Below are 15,391 nucleotides of genomic sequence, written 5' to 3'. Positions count from 1 at the left end.
GGATCGAATTCAAAGGACTCAAAGGACGGGAGAACTAATCTGACGGGTGATATCTATTGGGCTATAAGCCTGGTCTCTCCTAAAACGCAAGTTGATTCTCTCGTTATCCAAATTGGTTGATGATCCATCCCTAATGTCATCGCATACATGTAAATAAGTTAATATATATATATATATATATATATATATATTATAAAGTCTGAGATATTTGTGTGTTGTACATACTATTTTTTTTGCATTCGAAAACACCAATTTTATGTCCCAAAATATTTCCCCGTACATTGTCGGAAGAAAACACAGTACAATAATATAAAAAATTAAACACTAATCGTGAATAAAGAAATTCATCAGACGGTATATAAACATTAAGATAATATGCGTGATATAAAAATAAAATCAGCACTCAAATTTCCCATTTCAAAAGAAAATATAGAAAAACAATAATTTTCAAATTTTGCATGCATCTTTACATTCATGAAATTATAAATATGCTGAACATTTTGGTGGGAATAATTTGCTTCCAAAGAAACAAAAAAGTAATAATAACATAACATAATAAATGTGAACGTCATATCTGCTCGGCGCGGGATCCCCTGGCGCCGTCACGCTGTGCCTCAACGGATTCCTTGGTCAGTAAAGAGGGCAGAGCAGCCGCGGCGTCGGCACCGCCACGAGCCGAGTCGCGCGTGGCGCGGTGAGCCCGAACACATCGTCCATGTCCATCTCGCTCGGCTTCATCCCGTCGGGCAGCTCCCACGTGAAGCAGTGGAGGAGGTGCACCACCGCCATCTCCAGCGCGTACAGGCCGAGCTGCATCCCGGGGCACGACCTCCGGCCCGACCCGAACGGGATGAACTCGAAGTTGCCCCCCTTGAAATCGGGGACACCCTCCCTGAGGAAGCGCGAGGGCCTGAACTCGTCCGCGTCCTCCCACGCGCCCTCGTCGCGGCCGATGGCCCACGCGTTGATTATGACTCGGGACTTGGCCGGGATGTGGTAGCCGGAGACGACGGCGTCCTCGGCGGTCTCGTGGAGGAGGAGGGGGATGGGCGGGTGTAGGCGGAGGACCTCTTTGAGGCAGCAGCGGAGGTGGGTAAGCTTCTCGAAATCGGGCTCCTCCACTTTGCGGGCCACGCCCACCACATTGGTGAGTTCTTGTTGGACCTTTTTCAGGTCGTCTGGGCTTCTCATTAGCTCCGCCATGGCCCACTCGATTGCGGATGCTACTGTCTCGGTCCCACCGAACATGACGTCCTGACATCATTCACACGTCATTCATCAATCAGCAGTTCACCTAATTTTTAAAACTGCATAAATAAAAATTTGATTTCGTTGTTGCTATAAATATTGATTTCTATTGGGTGATATTGTTATTTGTAAACGACAGCTATTCAGCCGATGGTTTATGTTCATCTTATATTAATGTTTCAAATTTGAGACGGAGTTTGTTGTTCGAGACTCGTTAATAATAAACTCTTTTCCCAGCTCAAAAAAAAAAAAAAAAACTACAATTATTCATGAAACATCGTAATTATGATTAGAAGATTAATTATTGTAAACAAAAACTTACGTGAGACGGTCTCACGAGTCGCATTTTATTAAACATATCTCTTATTTGGGTCATCTATGAAAAGTATTACTTCTTAAGTATTACATTTTATGCTAAAAATTATTATTTTTTATTGTGAATATCGATAGGGTTTGTGAGATCGTTTCATATGAGATTTTACTCATTATTCTAACAGAAATAGTCATAGGACGAGGCTTCAAGATGAGAAAAATCCGCTCAATTCGAGAGTTAAAAATAGGAGTATATTTTACCCTATGTTAATATCATTTTTGGAATAAAATAAATTAATATCATCTAAGTTTCTTTTTCAGTTCTAATAAATTTAGGGAAAAAATAACACGTGCATCATTAAAACATTAGGTTTTGGTACCCCAAAATAAAGTGAAATGTGAGGAAAGAGACATCCTTGGATACACAAGACAAGAAGGTTTCTTGTTTTGGTTTCTAACACCAACCACAATTAAAATAGTCATTATTTAAGCAAGTAATCCTACTAATATCAAGTGATAATTGTCTTTCTATTTCAACATTTTCAACTAGTCATTGTCACTAAGTGAGAAATGAAGAGGAATTAAATAATTTTGAAAAATAAAACAACCATAAACTTTTCTTATCCAAAAAATATGGTGAAAACCCAAGATTTAATCCAACTTGTATGAGTTATTTAGTTAAACTTTTTTAAACCTTGTGTATTAAATAACAAACACCTCGGCCACTTTTAGAGGATTTATTCGTAAAGCACGCGATAGCAATGAAACCAGGGTTTGTATCGTACGGAACTCGAACAACCGCTTCAAATAATTTACCAATTCAAAAAACCAAGTTTTGCTGGCGACGATATGATATAATAAAAAACCCTGAAAAGAATACAGTGGAATTGGTGTTTTTTTCCCACTTTTTCGATAGAGGGTGTTTAAAATTTATCAAAAAATATAGGGGATCAAAATTTTTCGGAACATGAACACCAAACCAAGGTAGTAATAATGAAGATATATCCTAAATGAAGGAAAATTACCATAATGATTGCTTTGATATTATTTCTTGAAAGTTTGATTCCACCCTGCAAATCCTCAGACTCTGCAACTAATTTGACATCTTCATCGCTGTAAAAAACTAACAGTTCATCCACCATATCCTTTTCATCATCACCAGAACAGTTCTTTTTATTCAGGTGATCATCGATAATGGAGTCGATGAATCCATCAAGAGAATCCCGGGCCTTGGTCAGCCTGCCGTTCAAACCCTGCGGATCAATCCACCCCAGATAAGGAATAAAATCCGCAAGATTGAAAGCTCCGAAAAGCTTGGAGAACTCCTGCAGAATCTTGATGAACTCATCCTGGCCGTCATGCGAGCTCGACCCGAATGCAGCCCGGTAGATTATGTTCTTGGTGAGACCAAACACCATCTCCCCAACGTTCACCTCGGTGCCGCTGTTGACTACCACAGTCCGGATCATGTCATCCACCTCATCCCGGACAGAGTCCCACGACTCGGACCGCTTACGGCTGAACAGCTTTATCACACACAGCTTGCGCATTTGGCGCCAAAAGGGCCCGTAGTGCGCGAAGGCCATGTCGGCCCTGTCGTAGGTTAAGTAACTAATGGCGATCGTAGCGGGCCGATTGGAGAAGATATTATCTTGTGCTTGGAGGACTTGCCGGGCCGCGTCCGGGCTCGATATAGCGACCATGTGGAGAATACCCATGCGGAGGTGGAGGATTCCGCCGTATTTTTTGGCTAGTTTGGCCAGCCCACGATGTGTTAACTGGTCCGTTAATCCCATGTTTCCGATCACCGGCCATCCCTTAGGTCCCGGAGGATAGGGTTTACGTCGAAATCTCGATAAGAACATGAACAAGAAAAGGAGAGGGATCATGAAGAAGATGAATAGAGGCTTAGCCTCTAAAGCTGGGAGTATAGTAATCATTTTCTTTTCCATTGCTTGAACTATCAATATTTTTTGGGAGTTTGGGGATAAAAAGATTGAAGTGCAATTTTAATGGAGCTACTTAGTATGAGGGCTTTATATAATAGATAATAGATAGTGGAAGCTTGGGTGCAGCCTACACTACTGGTACTCTCAACTATGAAAGCGGGCCGGGCCAACTCGGATCTCTGGAGATGGGAGGAATGAACCTGTGAAACGTAGCTATGAATCTAAAAATCTCTATCCACTGTGGTTTACTGGGATGAAGATTGATTTTTCAATATGAGATAATTAAAATAAGGATTGGTAAGTTTGAAATATTATATAAATAACCATATTTAGATTATTTTTCAAAGGTCTGAACTGAGATCTCGGGCCGGATCGACTCGGATTTATTATATTGAGTCGAATATATTTTTTTAACGTTATATACATTAGCTATTAGATGTAGTGTTGCGTGTGTAAAATAATATATAAATATAATGAAATTTATATTTGTGGCAAATAATTATTTTTACATAATTTAGTTTAATTAAGTTAATTTACAAAATCATACTGAAATTGATATAAATTTAAGGGATATTTATGGAGAAATTTTTTTTCCAAACCGAAATATAACAAAGTTACGAGATATTTTGATATTTTGAAAAGAGTTTCACCAACATACCATAATTAACATAGACGGTTTAACTCATATGTAATAATAATAATAATAATAATAATAAATATAATAAATATTCATATTTATAATCGTTGAATTGGCCGTCTCATGAGAGACTAATTTTGATTGATTTGGAATCGTTGAATATTCGATCATCTTCCAGATATATTTATTAAAACTATCAATATATCCATCAATATTAAAATCACGAACCTCACGAAGTAAGAATAAATATAGATTGTTGAACTTAACTCAATTAGCGCGATACATTAATTAAGATAGGTTCAATTCAACCAAGTTATAATCACATTCGATCTCACAAAGGGTTCGGTCGACCCCACCCCTGCAGCAGTGCCTGCAGGGGTCGATCCAACGGCTCAGATTTTTTCGAGCCAATTTTTTTTTTTTTTTTACAGGAGGTGGGCCCGGATCACTCATGTGGAGTGATCCGGGCCGTTCATTGCCCGTGCAACGGACAGTGCCTGCACGGATAGGTTGAAACAAACCCGTCACAAAGTTATGGATCCATCTGCCCAAAATTTTTAATCTAATCGATTTCTATCATTGTCAAATTCTTCAACCAATGAGTTGTCCTTTCTTGTTTGGTGCAAGCAAGTTAAGTAGCGTTGATTACCTGTAGAACAACAAATCAAAATTGATTTTTTTAAATATCGTTTGGTTAATTTTTTTATAATATATATTATTATATTAATATAGCAAATTTCAAGATTAAACAACTGTTCAAAACCAAATACAAGTAAGCTCATAATATATTCTGTTATGTATCAAATGTTAAATCCAATTCTAACAACAACAAAAAACTATCTCATAGGTTATAAGTTTTGTTGTGGACAAACAACCAATGATTTAAATTAAACGATCAACCTTGTATAGACAGACATCTGTTCCAAAATTGAAAGATTAAGTATAATACTTCGATTGCTATACTCAGCAGAGACAATTATTGTATCCAACAAAGTAAGTCCATTTATGAGACGAAGCTTTGAGGCGACCAAATTAAGACTCATACTTTTGTAGGGCAACAAGCAACAACTCAATTTTATATTTAGTGCAATACTTATATGCAACAAGTTTCAAATAAAAGTTCAACACAAACTTTATTCTACTATACGAGCACAGCAATTTCAAAGATAAAAGAGTATCATTTTTCTCTAAGCCTATTTATATTGGCTTCCAGATATGCAAATAATGTTTATTGTTCTATAGTCTTCTTCAACTTGATCTTACAGTAATCAATTATTAGGTATTCGAGTTTCAGCATTGTATTTACTTTTAATTATTAAATTTTGATATTGAAAATTCAAGAAGAATTTTTTGTTTGAAAATTTCAATGTATCTATATATGTTGTGTTCTGTATGACTGTTTTTTCACAATTTTTTTGCTTTCTCTCTGTTTGTATCTGATAAGATAATCAATAGTCGCTATTAGAAAATAAAAGGAAACCATTAAAGATACAAAACATAACGACAATATTGAGCTATCTTGATTTCAGACTCCCTTTAGGATCTTCTCCTGTAAACGGATCCTTCTAGAACATTATCCCTCATGGGCTTGTTCATACGTCATTAGTCACAGTATATCCACATCCCTAGAAAATGAGTTTCTTTCGCCTTCCCAACACTCGAACACAAGCTCTTCAGAATAAATACTTAGATTTGTAGAGTTTTGGTACCAATTGAGTTTTAGGGAAGACTAAAACACCCATTTTCAAGAGATGTAGATATGCTATGAATAATGACACATGTAAGAGAGAAGACCTCAGAGAGAGTCCATTTACGATAGAAAACTCTAGAAGAAGCCCAAGATCGAGATATCATATGATTGTTATACAAAACATCAACTCGGAGTAGAATGAAGATACTGATAATTATTCGAGTCGCAACAATAAAATAACAAACATGTTCTATCCGTAACATTCCCCCCCAAAAAAAAAAAAAAAAAAAAACAAAGAGCCATCTTTTCTCCCAGAGCATTGTTAAGAATGATATTTTAAATTTGCTATAAACGTATTCGAACCATAACTAACATTCAAAAGTACAGTTGATGTAAAGTTTGAAGTTCAACAGAACCTAGAAATGAATTATTTTGATGGTCGAGAATTATATTCGTGGCTCCAGTATATTAATGGGATTAGTAATGGATAAATCACCATGACAATTGAATATTTCAAATTTATTAAGTTGAATATCGCATTTCCTATTTATGGTGATTTTAGCATGATTGTAGAAGTTGATTTTATTGTCGATGTTGGATTAGAATGATGACTTATTGAGTTTTGTGTTCACAATACATTGTTGGGTACATCCCTAAGGATTTCTCTATATTGTAGACTATTCGAGGTATGTATGATTTCGATATTTCTCTAGGACATATGCACCTAATTTTATTGTAGTTTGGATATTATGCATGTTATTGAGTGCTAGGTCGATGAATGATTGATGATGGGACTATGGATCTACGATTATCACGCTCGTATTCTGGTGATTGTATATCGACCTTGGCGTATCTCGGCCCACCTCTTAGATCGGTGCAATGATTGGTCATACTGGCCTTTCTGACTGTTTAGCTGGTAGACGTGTCATTGACGATGGCGATTTAGTACTCGAGTCCGCAAGATTGGATGTATTTCATGTGTGTTTAAATACCCCATTAGGTGGACCTTGGATGGTTTAGGACTTAAGTCCGCAAGATATGTATGGGCAAGTTATGACTGATACTAGAAAATTCATTAATATAGTAGTAAGGGTGGTTACATGATTAGGCCCTAAAATTAATCATAAACTAATTGAAACTTTAAAATTTATGTTCTCTATTCTCTTTAAATCTGTTGAAGTTTTTCTACGTAGGTTCAAATCCTGCCTTTTCCACTTTTTTGTTGTAGACTTCAATCATCGTAGGAAGGCCAACCGAGTAAGTCTCTTGTGAGACAGTCTCACGAATCTTTATCTGTGAGACGGGTCTACCCTACCGATATTCACAATAAAAAGCAATAATCTTAGCATAAAAATTAATATTTTTCATGGATGACCCAAATAAGATATCCGTCTCACAAAATACGACCCGTAAGATCGTCTCACACAAGTATTTATTTTCCCATCATTTCGAATTCGAGCTATTCATTGTGCCATTATATATTTCATTTGATTCAAATTTGATTACCAAAAAAAAAATCATTATATCGTAGTATAAAATATAGAGGTTAGAATAAATTTATCCAAGTGACAAAAGCAATTAAAAATAAAAGTATGCTCATCTTCAATAAAAATCCGATGAGCTTTTGAACGATTATATATCTAAAATATAATGTTAGGAAATCCATTATTATTATTATAGAAAGGTTGGCTACATAATCAGGCCCCTAAACATAAAAAAATTCATAAAATTAACTGAAACTAATTACATAAAATGAAGTGCAAATAACAATTTATATATATATATATATATATATATATATATATATATATATAGACACACACACACGCACAAATTTGAACATTTTTTTTATTTTGGTATTTTTTCATCGGATTGGTGACATATTCGATTTCGTGGCACATCATTATTTTCCAGCAATATGTTAACATTCAACAAAAAATTCAACTCCATGTTGCTGAAAAAACCCTTCAACAAATAAATATTATTTCTCGTAAATAATCATCAAGAGTGAGATTTAATTTTATTTATTAGTTCCCATCATTCTTAAAAGTTTTTGTAACATAGCAAGAAATTGATCCATCGAAAAATAGGATAGATTTTGATGCTAAACCTCATCGATAATTTCGAGTCTCTTTCTTTCTTTAGACTAACCAACCAACCATTGATAGTATCATTTTACCTTTGAAGATTTTGGCTCTTTTCACACATAAATAATAAATATATAAAATAACAATTTTGAATAGTGGGATATATGTTATTTTAATCAAAATATAAATGATTACTTATTATCAAAGAAAAGAATATAAATGAATTTACGTGTGATTTCATCATAGACACGTCATCCATATATTTTTTTTTAATGATTAACGCAGGCCGATATATTAATTATGAAACACGAGAAAAATCACAATAATAATATATATTTTATTGTTAATTTATAACATGGTCCCAGTATTTTTTAAAAAATAATAATAAAAATAAATAAATAAAAACAATATAAGATTGTTAGAAAATTAATTTCGAATTGATTAACAAAAAAAGTGTTTAGATGGTGATCGAGAGGGTTTTTGGTTTGTTAGTTTAAGAATATTTTATTTTCTAACTTTTAGAAACAAAAAACAACAATAAATCACATTTTCATCCGAGTAAGTCTATTATGAGACGATCTTACGAATCTTTATCTGTGAGATGAGTCAACCTTACCGATATTCACAATAAAAAGTAATACTCTTAGCATAATAAAATAATATTTTTTCATAGATGACCCAAATAAGAGATCTGTCTCACAAAATACGACCTGTGAGACCGTTTCACACAAGTTCTTGTCTTTTCATCCATCTAAAAAACATATATATTCTAATTCAACGATACATTTAAAATTTTAAAACACCCACATAATAATAAGTTAAAAGATATATAATTAGCAAACAAAAACTTACCATATGTTATGACTCACACGTTTTTTTTTTTTTTAAAAAAATAACTTTTGTGTATTATCTCTTTTAACCGAATATTTTAATTAAATTTCCTATTTTGCGTCGATGCCGTGACTTTCTATTTGCCACAGTTTTCAAAGAAATTGAAATATAGTCCATGAAAATATAATATGATGAACCAAGCAGTGACCACATACCAAATTTTTATAATTTTTCAATTCATTTGGCGAATTTTCGTGCACGAGAGAATACATGACATACAAATTAAATATGTAAGTCTATTTATTATTAACAAATTTGTCTTCTTATCAATTTATTATTGCCAAACTAGTCCTCTGAATTGACTTTAAATTTTGTTTTGCTCATCCAGATAGTCAAAATTGGCTATTGATAATTTAAGTTGGTATTTTTTTGGCTTATGATCTTATTTCAGCAAAGTACACAATCATTTTTCAGTTCCAAGTCATATTTCTCGACGTCGCACCAACTATTTTTAGTGTCTCGTCAATATTCCGGTGAAATATGACTAGAGAAAAAAAAAACTTAACTTTCAGAGATATATATATATATATATGTATATAATTGTTTTAAAAACTTGAATATTATATATTTGCAATAGTGACGGTCTTATTATTATTTTTTTCCGATCTGCAACTGTTGAAAGTTGAAACAATGGACTTAAAGGGAAAAAAGCTCTATAACATTTTTTTGCATCTCATGTATTAATTTTTAAAATGATATATTTTCTATTCAAATTAATTTTGAATTTTTCATAAAAAAATTTAATATTTGAATTTAAGACTTAAATTAGAGTGTATTTAAATTCCAAAAAAATATTACTTCAGCGCCAAGCTTTAATCTTCGAGAAACCTACTGGTCTAATATTAATTTTAACATAATTTTTGAAATCCAACAGTTTCCACCCCTGAATTCAGAGTACTTACCAGAATGAGCTAGAAACAGGTTGTGGTTCAAATCTTTGAACTCCATGGATGTTTGATTATGGTTTAGAAAAATTTAATTTTCAAAATAAATCGGAAATATGAAAACTGTGTAGTTATATTTCGTAAAGAAATAACTTTTTATGTCAATGATATCATTAATTAGTATTAAAAATCAAGAAATTTGTATTATTGGTCTCATATGTTTGTCTCTTTATGATTTTAGTTTTTATGTTGTCAAATTTCAATATTAGTCCATTATCTTTATCATTTTTGGAAATTTTAATCATTTTCTAACATGGAAATTATGTGACATAAATTCAGTAATATAAAAGACAATTTTTGTTACATACATACATACATACATATATATATATATATATATATATAATATACTAGTTATTCTGCACACGCTATGCGTGTGTGTACAATCTTTTTTATCATTATCGATGGACCAAATTGAAATTTGATAAATTATGGAGGGACTAAATTGATATTTGAATTGTTGAAATAAAAAAAATAAAAATAAAAGTGTGTTGAAATTAAAAAAAATTAAAACAAAAATGTAATATTAATATCATATAAGGGTAAAATTGGAAGATTGTGTGTTGAAATTGAAAAAACAAAAAACAAAAGTGTAATATTAGTATCATATAAGCGTAAAATTGAAAGAAAAAGATGGTGTCTTCTCTAGGTAGTTATTATCATGTCCTCACACTTAATAATATACTAGTAAAATATGCACATGCATTGCATGCGCTATTATTATTTTTAATTTGATCAAATAATATTAAATAATTAACACGAAATTATTTTCGATTTAGAAAAGTTGTTCGATTTAAAAGGGAAGTTTTATTTTGATTTTTTTCTATTTAAAATATGGAGTGACTTGAAAAGGTTTTTAGTATGGTTAGAAGGGCAATTATGGAATTAAATATTTTGGTGTCCTCAAAGTTAGTTATTCTAAGACCCTCACACTTAATATAATAGTATAGATAGATAGATATATATATATATATATATATATATATATATATATATATATATATACACTAGTTATTCTACACACGCTATGCGTGTGTACAATCTTTTTTATCTTTATAGGGAATAAAGTGAAATTTGACAAATTATGGAGAGACTAAATTGATATTTGAATTGTTGAAATAAAAAAAATAAAAATAAAAGTGTGTTGAAATTGAAAAAAAAATTTAAAACAAAAGTATAATATTAATATCATATAAGGGTAAAATTGAAAGATTGTGTGTTGAAATTGGAAAAAAAAAATGTAACATTAATATCATATAAGGGTAAATTGGAAGAAAAAAATGGTGTCCTCTACGAGAAAAAGTGCGATAAATTTGGTCATAGTCATCTACTGAAGATGTGTCGTTTCTGTGTTTAGTTTCTTTTTCAATAGTAAAATAATCTACGAAACCACCCAATTTAGTAGTATTTGAAGTGTCAACATTTCCTAGGAGTTCCTCTACCAACGATATGCTTTTGGTGCCGTCATTTGAGTAGCTAGCTGTTAGAGTAGATGTCCTGCAAGTCAACGGTTGGCTAGGGAATTTATTGACTCAAGTGAAATAAACAATCTTTATTTTAATATAATTTAACTTTGTATGATCTTGTTATACTTTATCTGTATACCCATGCAAACAGCATAGATAAAGTCCTTGATTATGCTTTAATACAAATGAATCGTAATTCGATGTTGAAATTCATTTGTAAACACTGCATATTCTAAATTTGTCCCTAGTCGATTCAGCCGCCTAAAACATGGATAAAGGTCGCTTGAGCTCGAGACTAGCATCTGTGATGTTGTGTACTGCGTTTTTTGGTAAAGGCATGGAGATGTCCAAACATGCAGATGGATAGTCATATGATGATTATACCGAACAACCCTCCCTCGGACTTTCCAAGTGGTTATCATTCATCGAGAGGATAAGTCCGTGGTTATGATTGTACACCATTAGTCCTTATGACCCGGGACAACACTGATGCTCTATATGCTAGGGCTGTGCTTTGACTCGTTTACCGGCTCCAGGAGAGTCATCAGGTGGTGAGGTTGGGTACAGTTGCGACACATATAGGAGCCAGTGCATTGTAGTCGGGGATTCACCGCTCACCTACGGATGTGGATATCCTATGTGATCTGATATAATAATAGTGCATGGAATCTCTGGCCAGAGTATGGGATGTACGTTAGAGAAGGAGTTCTCAATTAGTACACGCGATGCAACTATTATAGTTATCACATAGTTATCGAATTATTATGCAACCCTCGATGAATCAATGGTTGCATATTCGATCGGGATATATGAGATGAAGTGACCGTACTGTACGCTAATCATAATCGACTGGTTCTTGCAGGCACTATCAGTGATACCTAGGGGATCATGGGGCGATGTTACTAGACGCTCTTACCATGATCCAATGGGTGCAATCAGAAATTAGTTCTGACATTCTTGATCAAGGTGTTGATGAAGAGAATGAGGCTAACTGGGGTAAGCCCGAATAAATGATTATGTCCTGAATCACAAAGAGTTTTGAACCCACGGCTAACTGTATCCCTGAACCATTGAGGGTCACACAAGCACTGGATCGCTTGTTCCCGTTGAGATAATAAATTCAAGGAGTTGAATTTATATAAAACATTGAGAGAATAAATTCAAGGAGTTGAATTTATATTATGATATAGTAAATTCAAAGAGTTGAATTTTTGATAATTAAATTTTGAGAAAATAAATTCAAGGAGTTGAATTTATGAGATAGTAAATTCAAGAAGTTGAATTTATGAAATTTGGAGAGAATAAATTCAAGGTGTTGAATTTTAAAATTTGATAATTTAATTTATTAAACTCAAAAGTTGGGTTTATTAAATATTAAATTTTGGAGGTGATAAAATTCAAGGAGTTGAATTTATAATTTAAATATTAAATTCAAATGTTGAATTTATAATGTATTTAATTTATTAAAGCTCAAATGTTGAGTTTATTAAATATTAAATTAAATATAGTGGGAAGTATGTTTAATGGCTTGTAGGAGTACAAGTCCAACATACTAAATAATTAAAGTTTAATGGACCTTGATTAATTAATTAAACTAGTTGGACTAGCCCAATTAATTAATCAAGCTCATTAATGTTAATTAAAAAGCCCATGTGTTATTTTATGGTAATTAGGTCATCACTTAATTATAAATAATGGTTGATGAGCTAAACCCTAGCCTCCGTAACTTGCAATTCTCGTGAGTAATATTTTTATTGAAATTTGTTAACTTAATTAATATTATTAATTAAGGAAATTACAATTAGAAATATTAATAAGGATTTCATCCTTATTTACGTGAATGGCATCCAAAAAGGCTTCTAAGAGAGACTTTCGGCTTCTTCCAAAATTCAATTGCTCCTCTCGATATTTTTTTCTTTTGCAAAGAAGTTTCGGCCACCTTATTTGACAGGGATTGGGTCGATTTTTCTTTGTGTTCTATATCTACGCAAAATATCTTCCAATTTTCTAGTGCAAATTGGAAGATGAATAAATCATTTAGTCGTGGACTTGATTAGAAGAATAAAGAAGGAGTTCCTTGAAGAAAGTTCGTAGGGATTCATCAAGAGCTATCTCCGCTAACCCCGAAATAGTTGGAGTCAAGTGACTTGTTCACCAAAGGTATAAATTCTATCGCCCTATGAATGCTTATTTTGTTAAAATCATACGAGCGCCCAAAGCAAAACATATTTTGATTGTCAAAATAAATAAAATTTTTAAATCTTCCGCTGCGTTTGGACGTGTAGAAAATCGAGATCCAACAGTGATATCAGAGCCAGAGCTTTCTAAATCTTATGGTTTTAAATCATATTGAATAATTTATTTCTAACCACACAAGAAAATTTTTCAGAAAATTGATGCACCTTAAAAATTTTATTTTTTTCCAGAAAACAAAAAAAAATATATTTTCGTTTCTGCCCGGAACTGTTACGGGCAGCCCGTGCGCGCAGGGTCGCGCACGGGTGAGCGCCCGGCCAGCGCGTAGCGTACGCAGAGTCGCGCAGCGCGGGCGCAGATTGCGCGCGTCGGGCGACGCAGCGTGCGGAGCGTCCGCACGCGGTACGCCGCAAGTGCGGCGCTCTGCGCAGCGCGGCGTGCGGAACGTCCGCGCAGCGCGGGCGGGCAGTGCGGGCGGCTGCCCGGGATCGGTTCGGGAAGCGTGCTGAATGGTGGGCTTGAATTGTTTGGGCACATGGTGCAATTTTCTGATTTTTCAAATTTTTGGGCAAAATTGATATTTTTGAAAATTGTTCAATTTTTATTTTGGAAAATTGATTTTTAAAAAATTAATAACTTTCTTGTAAAATAAATAATTAGAATGTGATTTTAATTATTTATGGTAAAATGAGTTTTACAAGAAATCAATTATTATTGATTTAATTGAAAATTAAATAAAGTTGTTTATTTAATTTATTAAATTTTTTAATAATTGTGGTGGTTAGTGATAAAATTATTATATATATTATTTATCAATTAATTAAATTGTTTAATTAAATTGATGTTAATATTTGATATTAAATGCATGAAGGATGATCGAGAGCCTTGACCAATGTGTTAGATGTATGTTAGGATATTTTACTGTTTTATTAGTTTTTAATATTTGCTATTATTAAAGTGGGCCTGGTTTATGGCCCGTTCCCACCCCATGAGATGTATCCCTTATGTGCCATGGCTATTTAAATGTAATTATTAGAAATAGTGGGAGATCAAGACTGGAAGATGGTGGGCCCAATGAACGAGATGAAGACATGTAAAATACTGGATGCTCTTGTAATAGTTGCATTTGCATCCCTGCATTCACCTCGGTTTTGGACCTGGATCCATGTATGGCTCACATGGATCTAATAGTGTTGGCGATCGATCATCCTTATTTATTGTTGAATGTCATATTATGATATATGCGATATATAGTAGTATGTATGTATATATATTATTAGATAATATAGTTGCATGAATCCGGCAAACATACAAACTCGTGACACGCGATTTTTAAATTAAAATGATGAGACAGTTTTTGAAATTAAAATACCTCATTTTGAATATGATTCAAAATTTATATCAAACCGAAAAAGTAAAAATTAAAAGAGTTTAATTTTTTCCTTGCCTTCCATCAACCGTGGTTGCATGTTGATCGCTACCTGTGGACAGTGTCTGGCTCATATTATTGGGGAGGCCTGTATGCCGGAAAGCTGTGACTTCCACCGGATATATGATGTGAATTGAGTGGAACTCCCATGACTTCGGCTCATATTATTGGGGGAATTCATGGCGACCGTCTACTACAATTCAATTTTGATGGGTCGGTTTGACACGCGAAAAAAAACGGCGTCATATTATTGAGTCCTTATTAAACGTGAGGCAAAACACGCGGAGGTTGCATAGGGATGCAATTGGATTCTACCTTTTAGAAATTATAATTGGCTGATATTATTCGAGATTATAATTGGCTAATTGGACTCTACGTGCCCACTAAGGAAATACGATTTCCTTTTTCATTAGAAGGTGGTGGAAATGTCAAAATAGTGGGAGGGAGATTTATAAAATAAAATCCATATTTTATATCTTAAAATTATTTTAAAATAATCAGCAACCATTATTCTGTTTCCGTATCAGTATATTTTTGATTTC

General features: G+C 33.3%; 1 protein-coding gene across 1 annotated transcript; it reads right to left on the bottom strand.

Annotated features, from left to right (window-relative positions):
* Positions 1-385: 385 nt before the first annotated feature.
* Positions 386-3,687, bottom strand: LOC142534031 (cytochrome P450 84A1-like). The gene is made up of 2 exons (XM_075640962.1): positions 2,586-3,687; positions 386-1,254 (listed from the first exon to the last, which is right to left on the bottom strand). The coding sequence occupies exons 1-2, from the start codon at positions 3,510-3,512 to the stop codon at positions 631-633; spliced, it is 1,551 nt and encodes a 516-aa protein (XP_075497077.1). The 5' UTR covers positions 3,513-3,687; the 3' UTR covers positions 386-630.
* Positions 3,688-15,391: the final 11,704 nt, after the last annotated feature.

This window comes from Primulina tabacum, chromosome 1 (assembly GCF_025594145.1).
Source record: "Primulina tabacum isolate GXHZ01 chromosome 1, ASM2559414v2, whole genome shotgun sequence".
NCBI lineage: Eukaryota > Viridiplantae > Streptophyta > Magnoliopsida > Lamiales > Gesneriaceae > Primulina > Primulina tabacum.
Note: the sequence above shows the minus strand (reverse complement) of the source record. Positions and strands in the feature narration are given on the sequence as shown.